This window comes from Echinops telfairi, unplaced genomic scaffold, assembly GCF_000313985.2.
Source record: "Echinops telfairi isolate 266 unplaced genomic scaffold, ASM31398v2 ScPeMD7_3533;HRSCAF=4204_0, whole genome shotgun sequence".
NCBI classification, from domain to species: Eukaryota; Metazoa; Chordata; class Mammalia; order Afrosoricida; family Tenrecidae; genus Echinops; species Echinops telfairi.
The window spans coordinates 60,584,204-60,603,952 of record NW_022107431.1 but is presented as its reverse complement, the minus strand read 5'-3'; the positions used below and the strand labels follow the sequence as shown (position 1 = coordinate 60,603,952).

Sequence of the window (19,749 nt, the reverse complement as noted above, 5' to 3'; positions counted from 1 at the left end):
TATACTATATTTGTGAGTGCAGAGACTATGACGCTATACTATATTTGTGAGTGCAGAGACTATGACGCTATACTATATTTGTGAGTGCAGAGACTGTGATGGTATACTATATTTGTGAGTGCAGAGACTATGTTCCTACATGTGTGCGTCAGAGAATCGCTTCTAAAAAGCCAATATTTCATGAGAAGGTAGGTTGAAAGAGTGGTTTTTAGCCAATATAGTAAACTCCCAGTAGAATCTTAGCTATTAAAACTGAATTTGAATCATCTAGAGCTATGAACTGACGTAAACTGCAAGAATTTGTGCTGCAAAGCAGCGATTTAAGAATTTTTTTGGAGGGGGGAAACAGAGGACGCAAACCCCACCCATCAGAGGATGAACACTACATCAGTGAAATCCTGAGCATTTATGCTGGTGGAATGTGACTATTATCTCCAGATTTTCTTCTGATTAGAAACTTCTCTTAAAACAAGCAGCGACATTTTAAAGCAAATTGCATGGCCTCCTTTTGAGATGTGACCAGAAAACTAAGTACTGAATCTGAAAAGCTTTTCCTAAATGCTACATGTCATTCTCACGTACTACTACTCCATGCTACAGAATAGGTGCTTGAGCTTTCTTTTTTTCTTTTTTTGCCATGAAAGTCAAGCCTATCAGAATTTAAATGGCCATATACAAAAAGGTAAAAAGAAAACAGATAATGAAATACACCTACGACATCACATAAGTATCAGATGCTGCTTATTCTGAGGCGGGATGGGATGGTGAGGGGGAGTCGAGGGGGACAGGACTTCAGTTCAATCCTTCTCGACATCTGATGTACTCTTCAATTACTTTCCTGTCTCAAACCCTGGGAACAGTGATTGAGAAGATGGTGGGAGGAAAAAAGGCGCGTGAGATAGCTGCAAAGTCTTTTGCTTAAATTTCTAAATGAGCAGTGAATGTACGAGAAGTGACCCAATGTCTACCACAAAGAAATGATGTTAATAGCCCAGCCGAGCGTTTAGAAAATGAGATAAATAGGCTTCAGTTCAGACATTACTTGACTTATCACAGAGGTTTACCTTCTTACGAGCTGCTGGCTTCAGAAATGGTCGAAGATTCTCAGGCACTCTCTTCCGCTTATACTCAGGTATCTCTGGAATTATGCAAAAGAAGAAGCTGACTGCAAAGTGAATCCTCCAAACCCCACCCCCACCCCAAAAGAAATCAAAACGATATCCTGTTACCTTCACTGACTTAACATTTGTGTTAGTCCGGGTGGAAACAAGTCCAGAGACACTGATATGTGTGTAAGAGAGAACTTTATATCAAAAAGCAATTGTAGATTAAGAAAACGTCCCATCCCAGTCCAGATCAAGTCCGTAAGTCTGATATTAGCTCATAGTCCATAAGTCTGATATTATCCCATAGTTCAGACTCATGCAACACATGCAATGACGCTGAATGCAGGAAGATCACAGCCAATGGATGGAAAGTCTTGTGGCTCCAGGGGTAGTGGAAGCAACTCCTCTCAGTGTTGGCGTGGGTCTCCATGTGTCTGCTCCAGCTCCAGGGCTCTGGCTTCATCAGGGTAGCTCCGTGTGTCTTGTCTCACAGTGTGTGTGTGTCCCAGCTCCAGGAGCTCCATCCATAGCACCTCCACAGAGGTCAGCAAGCTGTGATCTGATTGAAAGGCTAACCTCCACTCCATTCACTCTTAATAGTCAAATTGGCACCAGATTATGTAACTACCATAGACCATCCCTTGTCAACTTGACACTTTCACACAACTCTTAAGCCACATATAATTTTCAAACAAAAATAAAATCATATCTGTACCTAATAGGATAAAACCAAAAATGCATACAATTAAAAATATGCCATCTTCATTAAAATATAATATTCTTTAAGTGAACGAAACAAAAACATTCTATACTTATGTGAACACCTACACCATCATCCTATGAACATATCCTCCCACCTTTGAAAGTTTATAAGCCAGCCACTTCATGCCTTTATCCTCCCAATTTGGGGTATCCAGTTTCTATACTGCCCAGTTACATCAACCCAGTGCTCTGAGGAGACAGTCATATTCTTTAATGTGAAGAATCTTCATTCCAGTTGGATCCTTGTGAAGTCTGCATCCATAAGAAAAGTCAAATCAGGATAGGCCATCCATAAAGTCAGCAGCAATGTGCACCAGTTCACAAGATCAAAAATCTCTTCATCTGGTCAGGTTCTGATCAACTCAATGTGGGCTCCCTCACCTGGGAGCCCATTTGTTACCTCGCCTTTAGACCGTGGGCACAGTCACAATTTATCAACAACCCTCGTCCCCTTGTGCTAGGTCATAAATTTCAGACCAGTCAACCTGCTCTCATCTTCTCCTCTAGTCCCTGTGAACCAGGTCCGCAGGTGTCAGTGAGCAAACTCAACCCGTCTCTTTCTGCTGCATTTTTCCCACTTCCACTCAACAAGTGGATCCAGGTGGTCACCTAACAAGCATTTCAGCCTTTAATACCCAGTCCTAGAGAGGAGTTTCTTCAGGGCTCAAGATTTTTTTCCAGTTTTGGGCACAAACCACTACTCTGAAATTTTAAAAAACCAGAGTTCCTTTTTTTTTTCCTGTCTGTCAACAGCCCTGTAGGCAAGTGTTTTCACCTTCAAGTCTCCTGAGCATTCAAGACACTGGGTGGGGTTTATCTTTTCAGAGTCTTCTTTGCAGGTGTGTCATAAACCCACACAAGATTCAGATTTTAATGACTGAAGGCAAGGCTTACAAGCTTTCTATTTTCATACTTCCCAATAATCCTTTCTATCAATCATTATATCAACAATAAAAAGAAATCAGCATAAACAAAGTAGAATCAGATTCTAAACTTATCTTAATCCTTATCTTAACTATTGAGTGATATAAAATATTGCCTTAGGCCTCTGGCTGCGTTGTCTCAAGCCAGGGTCAGACCTTCTGTCAGCCATTTGTACCACAGTCAGCCACTTTCTTGAAGCAGCATGATCTCTGAGAAACCAGGGGCGACTTTGTCACTGGAGAGCATGATTCACATTTACCACAATCATTTTCACAATTTCACACAGGACTAACCTAAGACAATGTCTAGGAATAAAAACTTTAAATTCCCATATTCTGACCAGAAAACAACCCAGTAAACTGCATGGCCACATCTGACCTCTGGCCAGCCAAAGAAGAAACACTACCATGATGTAGTGAGGTCAAATAAGCATCCACTCTCAATCTTCACAGTTTATTTCTCTGGTACCCCACTCCCAAAGTACCATAATGTGTTAGTCTGGGTTGATTAGTCAAATTCATAGACACTCATGTGTGTAAGGTAGTTACATAATCTGGTGTCGATTTGTGGAAGGGTGGAGTCTAACCTGTCAATCAGGTTGCTGCTTGATGACCTCGTTTGGAGGTGCTAAGGAGATAAATAGCTCGCTGGAGGTGGGACACAAGCTTACTCCTTGTGAGACATTACTGCCGAGCCAGATGGAGCTAAGCTGGGACACATGCTCACTCCTGTGAGACATTACTGACGAGCCAGATAGAGCTAAGCTGATGCAACCAGAGCCCTGGAGCTAGAGGAGCCACGTGGAGACCCACGCCAGCGCTGAGATGCTTCTACTGCTACTGGATCCACAAAACTTATCACCCACTGCCCCATGATCTCCCTGTATAGAGCATCATTCCATGTGTTTCATGAGTCTGAAGAGGCATTTATAGATTGATATCAGACATATGGGCTAATATTGAACTCATGGACTTGATCTTGGCTGGGATGTTTTCTCAATATTTAATTGCTATTGTATATAAAGTTTTTTTTTAAAATAAAGTTCTTTCTTATACATATATGAGTGTCTGTGAATTCGTTTCTGTAGTCAACTCAGCCTGACACAGTATGTAAGTTATCTTTATACTATACGATAAACTACTGAGTACAGTATATGTTTTTATAATACAGTAGCATTATAAAAATTTGGAAATAGTGTCAGAATTACCAAAATGTGACACAATGTGACCACATACTGTTATAAGCATGATGCCAGTAACTTTGCTTCGTACGTGGTTATGAACAAACCTTCTATTTGTAAAAAAGGGCAGCATCTGCAAAAGGCGGTAAAAGGAGACCTGCCTGCAGATTATGATTCAATTTCTGAGTTGGATGTAATAAGATAGAAGCCCTCTTTGCCATCTCCCAGAGTCATATTTTGACCTAACTTTTTTTTAACCTCCTTTCAGATCAGTGATCAAACTTGCTTCCTCCTATCATTCTCCCTTTTGGTCCCTTTTCCTTTCCCACCGTCACCATTGGACTTTCTCCGGAATGGTGGCTCCTCAGCTGTCCCACTGAAAAGATTTTGGCATCTCTGCCCTGTTTTCTTAAGCTTGGGACTTAACCAGACTCACTCTAAGACAATAAGCCGGCATGTTCACTCTTTGCCACAGGACCCACAGCTACATGAGTATAAAAGTCAAATTGGAGTTAAATGTAAAGAGAGATCCTCTGCTTAATTCATTTTATGAGTTAGAAATTATATGTATTAAATTTACATAAAACAAGGACTATATAAGAAAAATTTAGAGCTTTCTTGAATAATATGTATACGCTGTTTAAAATTATTTGATTTTAAATTGTTAACTCTAATTGGGAATCCTTGTTCCACACCCTAGTTTATACCAAAGCCATTTCCACCTGTTTATGCCAAAGTTGTTTGTGCCTTTTGGTTACACAGTATGTACAAATTGTGTGTGTCTTATATTTTGTTGTCTCAAGTTGCATTATTTGAATGTCAAGATGACTTTAATTAAAGTCACATAAGCATAATGTATCTTTTTGTTTGTTTGTTTTTAAGTGCTGGTGCTGGACGGACTGGCTGTTATATCGTGATTGACATCATGCTGGATATGGCTGAGAGGGAGGGTGTTGTTGACATCTACAATTGTGTCAAAGCCTTAAGGTCTCGTCGCATCAACATGGTCCAGACAGAGGTATGCGGTTTTACCAAGAGTGTTTTTTCTTTTTCTTGTTTCATTTGCCTTTCAATTGTCATCAAACAAAAGAATGGATTCTTCTTCGTTCATCAAGTCATATTAGAAAAGATTCGTTTTTATTTTTTATTAATATTCCCATGTGTTGAAATGGTCTATAATTCTCCTTTGATGACAGAGGTGCTTTAATTAAAATCACACGAAAATTTTCTTTTTCCCTCTTTGATAGGAACAGTACATTTTTATTCATGATGCCATTTTAGAAGCCTGCTTATGTGGAGAAACTGCCATTCCCGTCTGTGAATTTAAAGCTGCATATTTTGATATGATGAGAATAGACTCCCAGACCAACTCTTCACATCTCAAGGATGAATTCCAGGTATTGGCTGGTGCGAGGGCCTCATGTCTGAGCAGCTGATTGCAATTGGTTCTGGGCACTACTCATTCTTTCAAGCAAGGTCTTTTGAGTCACCTTTATAACCTCTGACCCGACATTAAGAATAATATAATGCCTGTCTCTCTCATTATACATACATATTATGGGGTCACGTTTGTATTAATGAGTTTATATCTATAATATCTTGAAGGACAGATAATTTCAGGTACAAGGAAGTGGATCAGGGGAAAGGTTTAATGAAAACCAAATTGGGTATTGATTTATAGGAATTTGCAGCCTTTTTTAATTCAGTGTTGCAGATTTTGACCTTTTATGTTACGAACAACATAATAGCTGGAGTTAGTGCTAAATGTGGTCTCTAAATTGCCCCAGATGTTTCCAGTGCATTTAAAACCTCCCTAAGGTACGTGAATGGGAAGTGAAGACACACAAATAAGTCTAATTCTTGGCCCACCACGCTTTCCTTCATGACATTGTATAGCTCCAAAACTGGCATGCCAAAGGTGGTGACCAATGCTGCATTTGCCAACTTTGCTAAAGGGCTAAAGGGTAGTGGAGCACCCAGATAGTGTTTTCTTTGTTATGTAATAATACATTTTTTCAGGTGGGTATAGTATTAGGCCCCCACCCCCCTTTAAAAAAAAATAAGGTACACTTCGAAAAAATGTGAATTTCATTTCTTTGTCACTTTTCAGGCTTCCTTAGTTTTAACTGCAAAGCCTATCAGCCTTGTGGCAGTAAATGTCATTGTTGCTGTGCACAAATCGTTCACTTTCTACTTGGCCTCCTCACTACTTGATGGATCTGTACTGTGCTGTTAAATGGGTCACTGCCTCTTACCTGGGTTCTGGTTTTCTTTCAGACCTTGAATTCAGTCACCCCTCGACTACAGGCGGAAGACTGCAGCATAGCATGCCTGCCAAGGAATCATGACAAGAATCGTTTCATGGACATGCTGCCACCTGACAGATGTCTGCCTTTTCTAATCACAATTGATGGAGAGAGCAGTAACTACATCAATGCTGCGCTTATGGATGTAAGAGACCGCCCTCTTTGTTCATGTAAAGTGCCCCGAAACCATGGAAAGCTACATGGTACAACAGAGCGCTGGCTACTTTTCTTTTCCAGAAAATCACAAGTGTCCTAAAAAGAAAAAAGCTGGATGTCTCCATTGAAAGATACATAATTTGGGGGCATGATTAGGAGTAGTTCTTTGGAGCTATATTTTAATGTAGCTATACAGTTGGCCTGTGAATTTTTATATTTTCTATAAGAAATATCTTCAGTGATATTTTTCATCTTAATTTCTTTTCAGGAAAGAAAATCATGTAGTTTATCTTTTTAAAAATACATTTAGGAATGAATTTCCTAAATCACTAAATGGTATATTTTATAGAAGGTGTGTTAATTTGGGAAATTTCTTTGCCTTTGGCATTCAGTGTTCTAAATGATAACTTCCAATTTCCTTTATTGACCACTAGTTAATAGAGACTGTAAGTAACTCTAAATCTTTTTTCCCCACTTAGATTGATATAAGGATAGAGAAGCCAACCAACTCTTCCCATTCTGATTTTAATGACTATAAATGAGAGAGCATGTTCTCAGCATGTTAGTAGGCTGTAGCTAGAATGGTCATTTACATCATTGGCCCCTCTGGTTGGTTGCCTTGGGTCGGAATCTAAAAGACTATCAAGGTTCAGAGTCCCAGAATCCTTTTTACAATTGATTACCGTCATTAGGTAAACACGTCTTCCGTGTTTCTTTAATTGCCTTTTCACCGATGGAACCACTGAAAGGAGAACTTAGAAGCCAGAGTTCATTTCGTTTTAACTAATATTGAGACTTTTGAAATGATTCCTCTTATTTCTTCTAAACTTAGCTTCTATAAACTAGTAGTATGGTAGTGAAAACTTAGAGAAACCACATTCCACTTTAAAGACTAGTCTTTTAGCCAATTACCTCATTCTTTTTTAATGCTGCCAAAAAGAGTCAAAGAGAAACTCAATGGGCAGCTTCCCGTCATTGCAGTTTCCAGAGTCTCACCTAGCCATTAATCACCCCTTTTGGGGTCATACTGCATTGTAATTATACCTTTCCTTCCCATTTGAGTTGTGTGTAAAGGAAAACACTCAATATGGAGCAAATGCACCACACTCATTAATCACTGTGCCCCGGTTTGAAAAGAAAAGAAAAGAAAAGAAAAGGGTGTGTGTGAAAAGGCATCATAATAATATAAGGAATGGTATTGATACCTTTGAATGTTTGTTTTCGGCATCTCTGTCACAGTTTTCTCAATTTCCAGATGATCTTCTCAATATCAATATTGAACCTTGTATTCTGCCTGGACCTACTATCCCCATCTCCACAAATAATTTCATAGTTGTGTATGCCCTGCCTTCTTGTTTTATCTCTTACTGTAAATGCAAGTCCTTTCTCCAGTCTAATTAGTGCAACATGTTTTGCATTTTTGCTGGTGATTTTTTAAATGGGCCCCAAGTCTCGTGCTCAGGTGCTAGCTCCCGTTGCTGAGTGTAAGAAAGCTAAAGTGTGCTTTACAGAGAGTACATGTTTCAGATAAAATTTTATTTGGCCATGAATTATAGTGTGGTAATCTGTGAGTTCAGTGTTAGTGAATAAAGAATAGATAGAAAGAAGATATATGTAAACAGAAGCACATAAAGCAAGGTTATGTGTTGATCAGTAATAATTGTAACCAGAATCTCAGTGGAGCCTCCCCCTCTGTTTTCCCTGTGAGAAATAGTTCTGCATTTGGAGCTTGAGTAGATATGGCCGTCTTAAATGCTAATTATTGCGTATAACTGTCAATAGACAAATGCACACATAAACTAAGGGATGAGCTTATTTTGTCTTTCGGACGTGATTACTTTTGGAAAACTGAACCGGCTAGTGGAGGTTCATAATCTTAAGCATTTCTTCAGTTTATTCTTGAATTTCTACTCGCTTATCTATTATTTCTTTATTGTGCTAACTCTGCATTTGCTCCTCTCAGCAAAGTGAAAATTTGGTTCAGGATTTCAGACTTGTGGGTTTCTGAGGCTATAAATATTTACTGGAGCAGAAAGCCCAATCTTTCTCCCATAAATTCATCCTGCTGACCATGTGCTTAGCGTGCAATGCTTAACCCAATGTGCCACCTAGCCCTTTTGTCTAATTACTTTGTTCTCGCATATTTCAGTGATTGAAATGTGTTGTTCCGTGGCTTACACAGCAATCCAATTCAATATCTCTAGGAAGCTCTAAGTCTTATTAGTGCATTGAATTTGATCTTGCATTTTAAATTTGTATGTTTCTCCATTTGCCTTGTTTAATTCCCAGAGCTACAGGCAACCGGCTGCCTTCATCGTAACCCAGTACCCTCTGCCCAACACTGTGAAAGACTTCTGGAGACTAGTGTATGACTATGGCTGCACCTCCATTGTGATGCTGAATGAAGTCGACTTGTCCCAGGTCAATGCTCATCAGCAATATTTTGTGGATTGTACACCTCTCATAAAGTCATTATCAAAGGTTAAAAGGTGATTTTTGCTCCAATTATAAACAATAATTCCAACTTCCCTTTTCTTTCAAAACATTCATCATACAGGGCTGTCCTCAGTATTGGCCTGAAGAAGGGATGTTGCGGTATGGCCCTATCCAAGTGGAATGCATGTCTTGTTCAATGGATTGTGATGTCATCAACCGGATTTTTCGGATATGCAATCTAACAAGAGTAAGTCCTTGTTTACTTGTCCTAGAGTTGAGCTGATAACAAGACGGGAGTAAGGTTAAAATGGGAGAATGGTGGCAATACACATCACAGAGTCAATTCCAAAGCAAATGATCTCTTACACTTTAGTTCTGGAATAAAATGTGTGTTGTTAAAGCAGGAATACTGGATGTTAGAATTTCCCCTCAGTTACTAGTGGATTCCTTCTGAAAATTCAGATTCATGTGCATGGATTAAATTTAGTTTGATTGTGTATGTTTGGACCCTGAGACTATGTGCTCTTCAAGAATGACTGAATTTTTACATGAGCATTGACCTTCAAGCAAGAAAGGGGTTATTATTGGAAAGCAATAACATAATATTATCAGCAACAACAAAGAGACTATGTGTCAGATGGAAGGAATATGGTGGGTCAGCAAGGACTGTGCAGAAGGGCCCCAAGTCATTAGTCCATAGCCTAAAGGACTCTGGCTCCCAGAGACATGTAGATCCCAGCTGCCGATGAGCCTCCCCTTCCCTGCAATTTCATCCTCCTACACGTCCCAACCGTAGGCTCTGCCCAGCTCTGAAGGGAGAAACATCGCTGCCACTACTGCGCCTTTTCCCGGGAACAAGACGGCAACTGTATCTTTCAGGAGTTCTTTGCTCCCTGACTTTTCATATGCTTTTAATGAAATGACAAATTAACTTTGAGGTCACTCCTTCAGGCAAATAATGTAATAACAAGTTTGGAGATGTTATAACCAAATAGCAAGCAGAATTTAAAAGAAAACATTAGCCACTTCCATGAGATTATGTTCTTTTTGAAAAGAAAGATTGTTCTGGTTTTTACAACGCCAGCTCTGTGTTTGCATATCATCTAGACATGTGATTAGGATTGCCAGGTCTCAGTGTTTTTCATCAAAATAGCTCTGTGTGTCTAGTTAATAAGTATATAAGTATATAACTATAAGTAGAGGATAAAATCATATTGCTCATTTCAGTAGAGAAAAAAGGAATAATTTCAATCATGTCACAATATTCATGCATATCTTAGATGTTAATTTAAATGGAATCTCATTATGTTTGCACATCTGTTACATTATGGTTCTAGTAATATTTGTATGAGAAACCATAGCTGCTGAACTAACAAAGTAAGACCCATCTGTTTATTGAGTTGTTTATATACATTTAGAATTTACAGGAACTGAAATCTGTATTAAATTTGTTATGTTGATATTTTGTTTGCTTATTCATTTGTTTTGCTTCCTCTATATTTGGTGTCCTAATCCCTGTTAGTGTATGTTGTTGTTGTTGTTTTCTTACCTTCATTTAATATGCAGTACAAACCAATGACAAGTGGGTAGTATACTTAATTAGTCCTGTTGTACTAAGTCTTACCAAAAGACACACAAGGCTTTGCCGTATGAAATATCAGTTCTAATACCTATATGAGTAAATCCGAAGCTCTTCTTTATATTTTCATTTGAGGATTTAGGGGTTTCATTCATTAAATCATTCATTATTTCAATAATACTACCCTTTGGAATGATGGTGCTTGGTTCATGGTTAAGTGGTATTTATCCCATGAATGTAAGGGTGGTGCAACAATAGAAAATGAATCAATGTATTACAACACGTTAACAGAACTAAAGAGAATCATATGATCACCTCAATTGATATAGTAAAGGCATCTGACAAAATCCAGCAACCTTTAGTGATAAAAAAATTACCCAGCAAACCAAGAATCAAAAGGCAATTTCCCAACCTGTTCAAGCCCACAAGAACAACTTAGACCAAACACCATGCCACGAGCCACTGACTTGTTCAATTTAAGATGGTAAATGTTCTGTTTTATATCTTTTTACCACAATATAATTTTTAAGTCACTGTATCTAAACATTAGTACCATGTGATAGAGAAGGGAAAGTTGGTGAAAGAGATGGAGCTGGATCACATGGAAGTTTTAAGCCATGATACAGATTTGGATTTAATGCTAAGATCATTTAGAGATCATAAGGTAGGACAGTAACATGATCATATTTATATTTCAAAATGATCAATAAGACTGAATTAGAAGATGATGAAAGCTTATTCAAGGAAATCAAGTAAGAGTAGTTAATAGCACAACTCAAATGAAAGATGGCTGAGACAGTTCAGTGATGACAGTGGAGATGAATAACTGTATGGATTGGAAATTTATTTAGCATAATCATGGGAATAGATGATCGACTATTAAGTGTGAGGGAGCAGCAGATACAAGGATAGTAGCTCCTGGGGAGAAAAAGGGGAACCGATCACAATGATCGATATATAACCCCCTCCCAGGGGGACGAACAGCAGAAAAGTGGATGAAGGGAGACAGCGGTCAGTGTAAGACATGAAAAAAAAAAAGATAAATTATCAAGGGTTCATGAGGGGAAGGGGGATAAGCTGATACCAGGGGCTCAAGTATAAAGAAAATGTTTTGAAAATGATGATGTGGCAACTTATGTACAAATGTACTTGACACTATGGATGTATGCATGGATTGTGATAAGAGCTGTAAGAGCCCCCAATAAAATGATTTTTTTAAAGGGTAGCTCCTGTTACTTGATTCGGTAGCATGTTTCTGTGTGGCATGTATGTGTGGCATGTTTGTGTGACATGTATGTCTTTCGGATTTATATCAGCTCTACTTACTCCAATATGAATGCCGCTTATATCCCGATACAAATTGAGGTACATTATTTTTTAATAAAAATTAAAGTCCCAACTTATTATATAACAAATATTTTTCTCTCCACAGCCACAGGAAGGTTATCTGATGGTGCAGCAGTTTCAGTATTTAGGATGGGCTTCTCACCGGGAAGTGCCTGCCTCTAAGCGGTCATTTCTGAAGCTGATACTCCAGGTGGAAAAGTGGCAGGAGGAGTGTGAAGAAGGAGAGGGCAGGACCATCATCCACTGCCTGTGAGTATGGGGGGTTGGCCTCGCCGCGCCCTTCACGGAGCTTCCAAGCTCATTCCCTTCGTCCTTGTAGGCCGTTCCTTTCTTTCCTTTCTTATGAAGAAGATTAACTGGGCACAGAATCTATGGGGTGTCAAAAAGGTGAGATTGTTCTCTACAAACTACTCACGAGGTATTGATAAATCCGAGTTTAACTTGCTTATGCTTTAATCTGGCACCGTCCAACTCACATCTCATAGGCAGCTCTAGCTGTTATTTTTAAATGATTTTTTTATCTGATAACTATAATCAATGAAGGTTTGCATTTTTTAAATGTAAATTATTTTCTAGGACATATATGGTTTAAACAATGCTGAACACCACTACACTGCAGTGGTGATTTACAGTTTTAAAATAAATTGACATCGCAGTTATCCAGGTGGCAGCAATGTCTGCTTATAGCATATGACTATGTGTAACCCACCAGGATGAAGTTAGCTTTTCTTCCCTTCATGCCTGCCCTCCCCACACAGGCACACACATACCCTCTCCAGTCAGTTGCAACTACAGGAGACCCTGCTGGACAGAGGACCACTGCTCCATTAAGTTTCCAAAGCTACAGTCTTTACCGAAGCAGGCTTTCTCTTGCAGCGTGACTGGTGCATTCAAACCCCTGACCTCTCAGAAGCTAAACACTAACCACTACCAAACTAAGGTGCCTTTACAAATATGCGTGAAGCAAAAGTGAGAGGCTAATGCAAATTTCCCCAAACAGATAGGACAGCCTACAGTCACTGAATACTGCTGTTTGAAATGCCTCTGCTTTCAGAAATGGTGGAGGGCGAAGTGGCATGTTCTGTGCGATCGGCATTGTTGTTGAAATGGTGAAGCGGCAAAATGTCATTGATGTTTTCCACGCGGTGAAGACCCTAAGGAACAGCAAGCCAAACATGGTGGAGGCCCCGGTGAGTCACAGGGCCTTAGACACGGAGGGGGACTTGGAGATCACTCACTCACGCACTGCCTTTGACTTCGCACCTGTGCGGGGCTTGCTGTGTACGTGAGTCTGTGTGGAGACTTGACCACCTCCTTCTTGGATGCCGAGTACCGCCTTTGACCCCCATAAATGTTTCATCACATGTAACTACTTGTGACAGAGCAAAATGTTTTCAGGTAATTTGGGAAATTCATAAGATTTTTTTTTCTGCTATAGCCAGTCTTTGCTGTGATAGGCTTTGGTAAATAGTGGTCTATTCAAAATAAATCCTACTATCTAGCCTGTAGTCTTGTTTCTTTTTAATTCTTAGAGCATATTAAAAAGAAAACAGAAAAACTCATAAAACATTGACCGAGGGATATATTCGTGGCTGTACTCGTATTTTCACCTCAGCTCGCAGCCATCACCCCTCATTCTTAAAGATAACAGAAATTTATTTGGCCATTAGCTATAATTCATCATTTCATGATCTAATTTTACAGAGGTACACCGGCCTCATTGGCAGCTATCATCTTTTACATGTATTGAAATCTGGGAAACCACAGAGGCTGTAAAGCAGTGTGCATCTCCTGTCAATAAAAACTAGTAGATGCAAAGGGAAAGTGTATGATACATAATTAAAATATTTAGTCATTCCTTTGCCATTTCGATCCTTTACGTGGAAAGTGTGTGTGTGTGTGTGTGTGTGTGTGTGTGTGTGTGGTGTAGACAGATAATGAGGTGGACTCGACCAAGTTATTGTTATTCTCTATATACTAAACCCTGCTGCCTTAGTGGGTTATACTTTGGACTGCTACCGGGTAACATTCCTGAGGAGTACCGAGCTAGTATTTAACAACCACTGAACCAAACTTGCTCCAGCTCTGCTGGAGGACTCGTGCTGCTCTGCATATGCGCGCATGTCTGAGTGACTGTGAAAGTGCCAGGGGTATTTTTAGTGAGGATGAATAATTCCTGACTAAGGAAACAGGGATAGGAGATAATGAGGATGGACGAAGCTATAAGTCTAGAGATTTTAAAGCTTTGCCAACACCCAGGAAGCCAGGTGTGTGGCACATCTGGAGGCATACCTTGCAGATGGTCTTTCCCCTGAGTCAAAACGTGATTTGTAGCGACCACACGGCATGCTTGTCCCTCCCCAGAGAACACTGCCGATGACTTGATTCCGACTCATAATCACCCCATCGGATAAAGTAGAGCTGCCGCATGCGATTTCTGAGATGAAGTCTTTATGGAAGCAGCCTGCCACAGCTTCCTCTAGGGTGTGGTTGGTGGGTTTAAATCGCTGATTTCTTTTTAGTTAGCAGCCAAGCACCTTACCCACTGCACCAGCAGCGTGCCCATAATGTGAGGGTGCTACGTGCAAAAGATTGCCTTTCTAGAATGGGCATACTGATTCAATGTAGTGCAGTGCCTATGTCAGCCCGCCTTTACTCCTAGGGTAGGATGCGAGCCTGCAGACACAGGGGAAATACGTGGCTGTAGCCACCAGCCCTAAGGAATCAGTTCAGCTTTATGGCAGTTCCAGTCCCACCCACTACTCTGCCAGAGTCAAGGCCTGCTGGTGCAACCCTCTAAAGAAAGCCTCTTGAGCAGTTTCCCTCTCACATGGGAACACTATGACTCAATAGCTGACTTGATGACACCCGACAATAAGGGTGCTACTGTAGAGCACAGTGATCTTGATCCTAACCTGGTGAAAGCAAAGTGCTTGTTCAACCTGCTGGTGAAGTCAGGTTTGCCAGCCTAGCCCGGAGCCCAGGTGGCACAGAGCACTGGGTACACATTGGGCTGATAACCCATGAGCTCAGCAATGTGAAACCAAGAGCCTCTGAAGGTTCTGCTCCCCTAAAGATCGTCGAGCCACTGGGGCCATTCTAATCTGCCCTGCAAGGTTGCTTGCTATCAGTTGGGGATCAACTCAATGTCTGGTCTTTGGAGATATGTCTTATCAGATAGCTGGTTCACAGTAAAATGAGATAAGAAGCATGTGCTTATTCGTATTGAACATGTTTTTATGGTTTAGTAATTTTGTATAGGGTATGTACAAATTTTATTAGTAACCACAAACTCCACTCTTCTCTCTCTCTCTCTCTCTCCCATTACCATGATATCTCTAGCACGTTAGATACAGTAGCTTGCTCACTTTGCTAGTGGCATTTGCTAATGGGTATTTCCAATGTTCTCTTTTTCAAATAGCTTTCTTTTTACTTCTGATATATATATAGCAGGACACTGAGGGAGAGACTTGAATTTTTTATCTCATTATCTAAGTATAGTGTCTAATTATGACATGTCAGGATATTTTGCTTGAATTGAATGAGTTTTTAAAAGTATTAAAGTTTGGGAAACTTTTCTTATTAGATTCAAGTCAATGAGTATTATATTTTGCAGAAAGGAAACCAAATGATACTCTATGTACACTAGAGAATAATGGGGCAATGCTGGGGTTAAATTAGAAGAGTGAATTGTTTATTTAGTTATAAAGTTTTAGGAAACTGCCTAAATTCAGCACCTGAGCCCTATTGCTATCTCTTGAAATATTCTTTATACTTGTGCACACACACACACACACACTTATTTGCCCAATGCTTTCTAAAATTCTTACTTCCTTCTCAATTTTTCTAAGTCTCATAAAATCAGTGCAAACAGCCCACGCTTGCTTAAAATAGGAGTACCGTATATACTCAAGTATAAGCCGACCCGAATATCTGCTGAGACACCTAATTTGACCAGAGAAACTGCATTAAAAATGTGCTGAAAAACTCGGCTTACCCTCGAGTATATACAGTAATAGTAGGCATGAATGAGTACGGGAGGCCTGGTGGCAAGATAGGATTGCTATTCACAAGGTCAGCAGTTCGAAACCACCAGCCACTCCAAAGAAAAAGATGAGGCTTTTTTCTACACCGGTAAAGAGTTACAGTCTGGGAAACCCCATGGGGCAGTTCTACCCTGCCCTTTCACATAGCTATGAGTCAGAATCAATTCAAGAGCAGTAAGTTCTTTTTGAGGTATGCGTATGCGGGGTGTCCTTGGGGTGAGAATGCTTTACACAGAGAAAGAGTTAAACTTCTCTACCACATTTTACTTCTAAAGCAAGTCATGTCTGAGGTTTGAAAGCATGTGTGGTGGGATCAGCTCTGGAGCAGCAGTGCACTCACATAGTCACAGAGGTGAGCCAGGAAACCAAGGCATCGCTGTTGCTCGCCCTGCACTTATCAAGATGATCAGATAACTAGCATGAGCAATTCAATGAACCGTGAAACAGTGTCCCCGCTTCCGGCACATGGATTGCTCACAGGAGAGGTGCATCGCTTCCGGAGGCAACATGGGAAGAGTTCGGCCAACACGGTTTCACTCCGAGGCATGACAGCAGAGCCCCATGGACCACACCACCCTCCTGTAGTTTAGGGCAATCCCAACGTGGGATTGGATGCTTTCAGCTGAGGTGCTGCCAATGGAAATGGAAAAGGGGAGTTGGATTTGAAGATTTTAAAAGGGAGAATTCTCAGGTCTTTCTTACAGATTGAATGGTTTGTCGTAATGTTTTCAAGTTCTTCACTGTTTTAAGAATTTTTACTGTAAAATTTGCCACTCCCTCTCAGATCCAGCCTTCTTAAACCTATCAGTGGGACCATTCCATCCTAGCCTTAGGAATCAACTCTAACCTCCGTTCTCCTTCTTAACTGGGGGTGGAGAGGAGGGGAGTTAAACCCTGCCATTCTAGCACCTTCCAGATAACTACTATTTTCCTTTAAATTTAAGTCCTGTGGATTCTGACTAAACACACCACCCTTTAATTTGTATTTAGCCAGGGTTAATGATCAGCTCATTTGCTGTTGAGTAGAGCTGACAAGTTTGCTAAGAAATTTTACTGTATAAACAAAATTCCTAGAGACTTATTTAAATGTGACAACTGTTTCAAGCAATTTTTGGTTCTTCAAATGCATGTACCACAGTGGTAGACTAATTTAAATCACATCTACTGGATAATTAGGGTATGACTAATAAATTCTTCTTGGAAAGTTTTATTTCCCTGGTTTATTGCTGGAGGCACCTGGAAGTCCTCTTTTTAAAATAACCTGCCTTTTACATTGTCCTCCAATTCAGCATGATTTGCACCCACCTTGTTGGGAGAATTTTTCATGAGTTACTTAGTGGAAGTCATTTGGAATGCAGTTTCTGAATTCTGTACATTCTTTATAATGGAGTCACACAAAGATGGGCTGAGAAGGCAAGTGGTTGCAGTACAACATTTTTATTGCCAACTAAGTGGCCATGAATTTACAAAAGCAGCAGATAGAAATGTTCAAGATAGAAAAAAGGTTCATACAGTGTAAGAGCCATCATTCATTCTTAAAGAACTTACTTAAATACTTCAATGAATCAAAAACTATGAAATAAAATTATGAGGTAGAAGTTTAGAAATAACAGGTAAAAATGACATCTTTTTTTTTCAAGCCTAATGGAAGCATCTTAAATCTGGAGAAGAATGTTTGCACATATTCTTTGCAGCATTATTTATAATAGAGACAAAATAAACAAATAAAAGCAACCTGACAGTCAATCCATATGTTAATATTTTTTTGTATTAAAATTATGTTAAAAAAACGTTTAAAAGCCAGGGGAAAAAATCGAAATGTTATGCAAAGAAAAGTGACATGTAAATTTATATACTGAAGTGCATATAATTACATCTACTCTGAAAAACTTATGTCAGCTTTGCATTAAAAAAAAAAGTACAGAGGTAAAATACATCAACATTTTAACAGCAATCTCTCCTGAAAATTGAATTACATACAGAAATACTTTTCTCAATTTTTATACTTTTCTATGCCGGGAAATGTTGCTATAGTGATCAGGCATTGCTATTAGAAGATTTTTGGAGATTAAAAAAAATTGAATATGAAAAACATCTGTCAAAGACAACATCTTTGTACTGCAAGTTTCTTAAAATGGGATTATTCAGACTGCAAGGTCAACTAACACACGCCTCGATATTATACTTGTGCAAAGAAAACATAATGTATTTCATGAATAATCTAACTTGTGGCATGTTCAGTTAATAGCCTGTTATTTACCATTAGCTTTTTTTTTTCCTTTCTAACTTTTCTCAACTCTTTTGTGTTACCGTCTTTCAGGAGCAGTACCGCTTTTGCTATGATGTAGCGCTGGAATACCTGGAATCGTCTTAGTTGGGTGAGCCTTTTAAAAGTGCATCCAAACAGACCTCTCTCCATCGTCGAGCCAGCAGTTGTTGCACCTGTCACACCTGTGCAGAAGGATTTTAATGTGGGGGGTGGGGGACTTTTACATTCAAGAAGTGAAAGTATTTTTCTTATGAAGTTGTGTACCTTAATAAAAAGAACTGAATTAGTTTCTATTACTGTATTACAGCATCAACATTTGTGCCACATACATTATATTTAATAAGAACCAGATTTCAAAAGGCGTGGTCAAATTAGAACTTATCAGTGTTTGTACGGTGAATACGCACCCTTTCTCTCCTGTTTTCATTCAGTAAAGCAACCACCACATGATGCATGAACTAATACTTCAGATGTGGCCATTTTCTCCCTTTTTTATATAAAAAAATGTTAAATTTTAAAGGGAGAAGAGAAGCTGTGCAGATTCATAGTAAATTTCTTTTTTTTAAATGTTTCATGTGTAGCAGATCTCTATAAATATATAAATATATATAACTGGCTTATTTTCTTTTAGTGTGCAATGATGGCTGGATCATTTAAAGTTCTTTTTAGAAAACAACATATAAGCCAAAGACTCAAGTGTAAATATGTCTATACGGAGAACGCACATTATATTTATTGGTTACTCGCATTCCTTTCTGATGGTTAATAAACTACCACCATACAGTCATCCCCTCCTTAAGAAAATGTTTTCTCTCACTAAAATCAATGGCAAATGATTTTTGTAGATTATTTTTTGGTATGTTTTAGTGTAAGTAGAGGGCAGACTTTTTACTCATAAACCAGAATGCAATGTTCTTTATAATGACCCTCTTGTGTATCTGCTTGTGACCTAAGTTTCTGTAAAAACATCTCGGCAATTGGTTCTTTTAATAGAGGACCAAATTAAAACATCTGTTGAACATGTCTAGATTTTCACTCTTTCATTAGGTAAATAATCGTTTGGTGATGACATAGGAGAAATGCACACCTTCAAAAGCCTTGCTGATAACTGAATTACACAATGTTCAGCCTTTAAGGATCAATGGAAATTTTAAAGGAATCCATCTTTTCAGCCAACAGCTGGTCAAGAAAACACAGTGGCGACATTTAGGCTTTCACGGTCAAGTTTTAGCAAACTGTAAACTGTCAAGGTGATCAAATGCTTCATTTGGAATTCACATGCACAAGCTTTGGGTTCTGACCCTCAGAAGTGTGAATGAATCAATGCCGGATTCCTGTTTTTGTGCACCATCACGGGATTCTAACGTGGTCTTGTTCACATGGTCCGTGTAGCTGTAACTTCATAATATCAGCTTGCAGTCTGTTATTGACTAAAGCATTCCAGTACCCTCTTTCTAGATTGCCAGTACATGACATGGTGCTCATAAAGATTTGATTAAAGTAGGAGTGAAATAAAGTTTTTTTAATTACAACAATTATTGTTTGCACATTATTTTCTGCCCTTGATGTACATGCCATCACTCCCAAATTACAAGCTTATTTATCTATTCATTGTCAGGACCCTGGGTGGCACAGATA

At 39.3% G+C, this 19,749-nt stretch overlaps 1 protein-coding gene across 10 annotated transcripts in view; it reads left to right on the top strand.

Annotated features, from left to right (window-relative positions):
• Positions 1–19,138, top strand: part of PTPRK (protein tyrosine phosphatase receptor type K) — a 640,850-nt gene extending 621,712 nt beyond the window's left edge. For all 10 annotated transcript variants that reach the window (XM_045294289.1, XM_004702060.4, XM_045294293.1 and 7 more), the window contains 8 exons: positions 4,855–4,990; positions 5,220–5,369; positions 6,250–6,423; positions 8,724–8,855; positions 8,992–9,117; positions 11,882–12,045; positions 12,851–12,986; positions 18,163–19,138. In XM_045294289.1, the coding sequence (XP_045150224.1) occupies positions 4,855–4,990; positions 5,220–5,369; positions 6,250–6,423; positions 8,724–8,855; positions 8,992–9,117; positions 11,882–12,045; positions 12,851–12,986; positions 18,163–18,216 (1,072 nt within the window). In that variant the 3' untranslated portion in view covers positions 18,217–19,138. The remainder of the gene's footprint in view (positions 1–4,854; positions 4,991–5,219; positions 5,370–6,249; positions 6,424–8,723; positions 8,856–8,991; positions 9,118–11,881; positions 12,046–12,850; positions 12,987–18,162) is intronic.
• The last annotated feature ends 611 nt before the right edge of the window (positions 19,139–19,749 follow it).